Source organism: Pundamilia nyererei, unplaced genomic scaffold, assembly GCF_000239375.1.
Source record: "Pundamilia nyererei isolate P.nyererei 1_Seehausen unplaced genomic scaffold, PunNye1.0 scaffold00325, whole genome shotgun sequence".
Taxonomy (NCBI): Eukaryota; Metazoa; Chordata; class Actinopteri; order Cichliformes; family Cichlidae; genus Pundamilia; species Pundamilia nyererei.
In genome coordinates, this window is record NW_005187726.1 from 208,415 (window position 1) to 214,749 (window position 6,335).

A 6,335-nucleotide genomic window follows, 5' to 3' on the forward strand; every position below is an offset into this window, starting at 1 on the left:
AATATTCTTTTTCAAAAACTTTTAACCATTTTTTTTATTTTCTTCTGTTTTCATTTCCTGAAGTTTCACCTTTTTCCATTCATTAACCTCCCTTTTTACAAACTTGCTTTTCATTTCAGATATTCATTTCTTAACTATAATTTTTCATAATGCCATTTAATATTTTCTAGTTTCATTTGATTTATTTTTATTTAATTTATTTTCATTTATAAATGGTAAATGGCCTGTATTTGTATAGCGCTTTACACTACATTCAGTCCTCCATCCATTCACACACTGGTGATAACAAGCTACAGCTGCACTGGGGCGCACTGACAGAAGCGAAATGAACAAATTCCTTGATCAGGAAGGCTAGCTCTGTGGTCGGCATGAAGCTGGACACTCTGGTGACAGTGGCAAAGAAAAGGACACTAAAGAACAAAACAAAAAACTGCTGGACATTATGGACAATGCTGGGCATCCTCTGCACACGGCCATAAACAACCAGAAGAGTCTGTTCAGTGACAGGTTGCTTCTCCCAAAGACAAGAACCAACAGACTTAAAAACTCCTTTGTCCCACACGCCATCAAACTGTTTAACTCCTCTCTGGAGGACAAAGGAGGGGGGAACAACTAAGCTGTAGTGCCTCTTCACTTCACTGTGCAATACCTTTTGTGCAATACTTTTTGTTAATAGTCAGCGGTGCAATAGACCTCAATACTTGAAATGTGCAATTCACTTGTATTTTTTATTTGTATTCCTATTTATACAAAGGAGATAAATAGGAATCCAAATAAAAAATACAAGTGAATTGCACATTTCAAGTATTGAGGTCTATTGCATATATATATTATTCTGCTCACGCTCTGTAACTTCTGTCGGTGCTGTGCCGAGGGATTAATAAGGTTTTATCTTATCTTAAATACTTTATCTTTGAAGTTACTTTTATCATACGTTCTAATTTACGTGCTTAATTTTTTACTTTAAAAACATTTCATGATCCTATCTCTCAATTATACGGTTTCATTTATTTATTATTTATGTGCATTGCTTTTAGCTACTCTTTAAAGGAATTTTTCATTTCTAAATTAAAACTAATTACTTTCTTGTCCCCTCATGTATTGGTCCCAATAAGCTGGCACAGTGTTCTGGCATTGACGATATTCGAGTTTGTTTTGATTGATTCTGTTTTTAGCTATTTATTTTTACCTGTCGCTCTCTCCTTTTTTGTCCCTCACAGGCCTCCTTGCTGTATATCTGTGAAGGTTCTCAGTCATCCAGGTCATCGTAGTCTAAGGAGTACTCATTCGAGAAGCTAACCCAGAACTGAAGAAGCTTCTCAGACAAGAGGTGAAATGTAGTGATGGGTAGATGAGGCCTCGTGAAGCATTTCAGCACATTCCCCAAACTGTATCGACACTGCGTCGGCACAGTTTTGCTCCATACTGACACCTGCTGGACCTTAAATATCATTACAGGCAACTTACTTGAGACTCACAACAGACACTGATTCAATGACCTAGTCATACTTGTACATTGTAAGGTATTGTACTTTCCATGGAATCATTTTATATCTTCTATATTACAAATATTGTAGACATCTTTAAAATATATTATGAATGACATTATGTGAAAATTAAAATGAAAGTATTGTGAATGTAACATTACCCATTTAAATGTATTTGACTCAGAGTTTATTATAAATTTCTATTCAGAAAAATAGGTTTATCCAATGTTTTTGCATTCAGTCTATTGCGTTTTTTGTTTTTTTTTTAAACACACCATTTCCTCAGCTTTGGAAAACTCACAGGAACAGATACAGCTGGGGTAAACAAAAACTGTAAAGCCAGGTGGAAAAGGTTCTGATAAGATGTCTTCCTATTCCCTCAGTACGTTACACTCTCTCTCCACAATACTAAGGGGTTGGCAGTCCTTTATAATAAAATTCAGGACTGCCTGGTCCAGAGCAGTCTTCCTAGATGCTTGATTTGAAAATAATAAAACACATTAATTTAAAACAAATGATCATAAAGATGTTTAGTGTCTATATAGGCCTACCAGTGTTCATTCTCGGTGTGTTTGTCTCCTCATTTTCATGTTTGGCTCTGTAATGCCTAAACACTGAGGATGTGCTTTTGTTTGTGTAAGAAAGCTCCGCAGAACAGATGCAAAATTTATCCTGCATCAAATGAAATAAATAATTTAAACTTCAAGTCACATTGCTGTTTTTCCTGTTCTGATAGATTACACTGAAACAAAGACAAACTATTACCTTATTTGCAGTTAAAAGATCAAAATGATCCCACACAGCAGAAACATTTCTTTTTCTTTCGGGCTCCATTTTGATGTGTTTTGTTTTTTAGTCTTTGCTTGAGTAATTTTGTGTTTTTTTGGTGGCGACTCATTCCGTTGGCAGATGCGGTACCTTTTAAACACAGTTTGGCGCGTTGGCAATGAGCGATACAGCAGCTGTATCGATCACGTGACTTTTTCTTAAAGCGACGCACGCACCGATACGGGCATCGCTAGCTTGATACATGCGTCGGTGTTGCTGTATGGAAGAATACTTGAATTCTGATGATACTATATTTCTTCCATATTGCTGGACCCATCACTAGTGAAATGTCTTCCAGCAACCTAAAGAAGTCCAGACGCTTTTCTTTCCAAGCCCCTTCGACTCCTTGCTGTATAGTTCAGTGCGGGCTTTCTATGGACCCTGGAGGCCACAGTAACCGGACTTTGTGCCTCTGAATTCTGAGCCTCTTTTCTCAGAGTCGACATGAAAACTCTTGGGGTCACTTACCTGTTTGATCTGGTCGGACTCGGACACCTGGACCGCCATGATTCGGACTCTGTGGGAGGGGAAACAGGGCGACAATTAGCAGTAATGCTAACACACCAGACTCCATTCATAAATCCTCCATTTTTAGCGCACTTCGTGGTCCGCCTCTTTTAAAGCTCCTCCGGCGCTCACGTGTTATTCTTTCAATGTGACCTTACAGGTGTACCGTTCAGCTTAGGTTGGCTGGTTTAGTAACGCTTCAGATAGCAGAGGTTACCCGGGATTTAGTGACATGATGAACAAACCTACCTGATAAAACAGCACTTTAAACGGACTGCTGCTGCTAACGGCTATCGGCTAGCCCGGTTAGCGCCGTGTCCCCGCCCTGTGATGAGGGTCCCTCTGTTCTCCTGGAGATGTTCTTCTTCAGCCTCCCAAGCAGCAGCGCTCAGTTTCCCTTTACAGCAGCAGGAGGACAGTTTTTATTCCACCTGAGCTCCGAGCTGCCTGAAGGGAACCTCCGAGTGACGGACTGAAGGACGCATGCGCACAGAGCAGCCGATCCTCTCCGATATTTTTGCGACTTTTCATCTAAATTAAAAAGAAAAAAACACATGAGGCTTACATTAAACTTAACGTTCAGCTATTAATTAATAATTTTAAACTCAAAACACAAATAAAAATGTACATTTGAGAGAAAAATGTGACGAATGTTCAGGTCAGAAACCGAAACTTACCGAAGAGCAACAAAAGTTCTGTGACTGGTGTTCCGACCTCCGAATATAATCGCAATAAACTAAATCTAAACTTCATCAGTAAGTCCTTCTATAAAGGCAAACCATCTTCAATCATAATTTCTCCTGAACCAGTCCAACTTTACAGGGTCGTTTCAAACACATTTCAGAAAAACAGAGTTCTCACAAGCAGTAAAATGCCCTCTGACAAAGAAGCTGTTTTCACAACTGCAGCTTCCAGAACGAGTGAGACGAGTGTTTCAAGTATTTATGAATGATGTCCCAAACTCATGGCACATTCAAAAGTCGTTCAAATACGTAAAAACCAAAGATCAAGAATCCATTGTTATATGAAGAGACTGTCGTGGTTCGAATTTGAGGTGAGAGACAAATGACTGCAAAGTCCCATTCAGGTGCGTCAAAACATGATTTTATTGAAAAACATATGGGGGGAAGTCGAGCACGATCACCCAAAAAACATCGAACTTCTCCGAACAATAGTTGGCGTGTGATACTTATAGACATGATGACCATGGTGACATGCGTCACTACAGATGAAAAACAACATGCATGTTCCAGTAATTCTATCTCAGGAGATATTCCAAAAAGAACAGTTCCTTCCGATGTTCGTCCACCTAACAGATGCATCCTGTTATTACACTCTTACACTGGACTTATCAGAACTAAACTGTCACGTATGCAGGTACACAGCATTTGCAATCAGTTCCCTCAGGCAGACTATGTGTCTGTGTTGTTAACCTGACCCCCCTCTACGTCCTCTGTTACCAGGCAAACTTCAATGCAGGAGGCTGCTGAATGCACACAGGCAATATGTAGTAAATTATACGGTAAATATGTAGGCAACCTTTCAATAGCTGAACTTTGCTCCATTGATCGACCAGACATCGCGCTGCCCGTAGCTTCAAACCATTAATTAACTTGACCGAGCTTCAACCCTTTAATTATGCAATATGTGTATAACATGATTACAGTTGCACCTGCAATGAAAGATTATGTGCTCATGCTAACACCTGAAATACGGACTTTAATATAACCTCACCAGTTTCCATAAATGTGTCAATGAAATGATAATAATGATACATCATAAGTGATGCAACGGTAATAATGATTATGAATAGTCACAGATTATGAATGTAAAATAATATTTCATCTCGACAAGACCTCTGGTTCTTTTGGGTTTTTTTATATTGTTACTTTATAATTTTATTTTATTTAAGTTCATTCATTATGTTTTTATTTGTTATTTAATTGAGTTAAAATTCGTTTGAATACATTTTTTCAGTCATTTTCGCACTCATTGATTTTTCTATGATAGAGGTGTACTGTCCAGTTTTCGGCTAATAAATAAAATTTTAATTTGCTGTGTTTACTTTGTTTCTCAATGCCGTTTGTTCTTCTTCGTGTTTTGATTTTTAAGCGGAGTTTATTCAGCATCCTGTCTGGAGCGGAAGCCGGAAGTTCGGTTGTTTGTTGTCAGCAACAGTTGCTGTGTTTGAACATTTTCTTTTTTCTGTCGTACTTTCTGTGGGGGTTTTTCCTGGCGTCTCGTTGGGGTGTAAATTGTTTTAACTCTCTCCTCGTCCCCCGCGACGCTGACCGCCGCCTTCCTCCGACCTTTACCCGGCCAGCGGCGGGTTTTAGAGCCGGAGCGGGAAGTCTGGACGAAGTTAGCTTCCATGCTAACAGTGCAGCTTTAAATAAGCTTTATTAACACTGTAGGTAAACAGCGTCATGTCTTCTCCGGCTGCACTCAGTCCGGATCAGTCCTCCTGCAGCTCAGACACCGGGGACGTTTTAATCCGCTCCACACGAGTCCTCCACCCGGACCGCACCGGTCCCGGAGGCGGACCGGGACCCGGATCCGTCCAGATAACCGTCCGAAAACTGCGGGACTTTCGTCCTCCTACTCTGACCGAACTGAGACAGAATAAGCAGCGGCGGCGGAGTCCCAGACAGAACCCGGATATCGCTGCTTCACATCGGTCAGCAGCGTACTTAAAGCCCCGTAAGATCTCCGGAGGAGGAGACGGAAAACTCGCTGAGGCGATGGACACAGGTGGGGGGTAATATAATACCTGGCAGGTGTGTTCATTATTTTAAAACGTGCCCAGACTGAAGGTGTGTCCGTGCATCAGGGTGTGGGGGAGTTTGTGAGGGTCATGGAAGACATCCAGAAACTTTGGATAAAGTCATAGCTGCTCACGTGACTCACAGCTGCGTGGAGCTGTGCCGTTCACTTTAGCTCAGGGTGAGGTTTAAAAGCCAGCAGCACAGAGAAACGCTGAGGTAGGAGTAGGGTTAGTTCACTAAAACTAGCTGTGTCGGCACATTTCAGTACACTAAAGTAAAAATTCTTAGTCGTAGTCTTTTAAATAACAATTAAAAACTCAAACTGAAATGAACGTGGAAAATAAAATAGGATAAAAATATAGTGTAAATCTTTGTTGGTTTGGAATAATTCTGGGACATCGTGACTGACGAGATTTTTATGGACATCTTTGAGGCTGAGGGTCGCTGTTCAGTGTCATAGATCGTGCCTGTGACACACACCCTCTATACAGCAATACAGGTCACAATAACGTTCAAAAACAAAACTCTAATAACTCTGCTACACCTAAAGCCATTAAACCAGACGGTCCTTTAAAAGCAGTGAAGATCGCATTTCAGCCAACAATCAGCAGCCTCGCGTTACAGATACGTCTCTAGACGTTAGACCAGGGCCCTATTTCAGGGCTATTTAGTGCAAACTCTGAGTAAGTATACCCTGAGTTAACGAAAACTCTGGGTTTTCGGTTTCACAAAGCGAGTTTAGATTAAT

General features: G+C 40.5%; 1 protein-coding gene and 1 long non-coding RNA gene across 4 annotated transcripts in view; one reads left to right on the plus strand and one right to left on the minus strand.

Moving 5' to 3' along the window:
- Nucleotides 1-863: 863 nt before the first annotated feature.
- Nucleotides 864-3,983, minus strand: LOC106456513 (uncharacterized). The gene is made up of 4 exons (XR_001290613.1): nt 3,500-3,983; nt 3,072-3,353; nt 2,784-2,832; nt 864-1,441 (listed from the first exon to the last, which is right to left on the minus strand). It is a non-coding gene; the product is annotated as an uncharacterized LOC106456513 (long non-coding RNA).
- An 832-nt stretch (nt 3,984-4,815) lies between these two features.
- The window catches only part of kiaa0586 (KIAA0586 ortholog), a 30,915-nt gene continuing 29,395 nt past the window's right edge, over nt 4,816-6,335 (plus strand). For 2 of the 3 annotated variants that reach the window (XM_005751755.1, XM_005751757.1), the window contains exon 1: nt 4,816-5,573. In XM_005751755.1, coding sequence (XP_005751812.1) covers nt 5,249-5,573 — 325 coding nt within the window. In that variant the 5' untranslated portion in view covers nt 4,816-5,248. Of the gene's footprint in view, nt 5,574-5,734; nt 5,804-6,335 lie in introns of those variants that run through there. The other variant, XM_005751759.1, reaches the window with a different exon arrangement.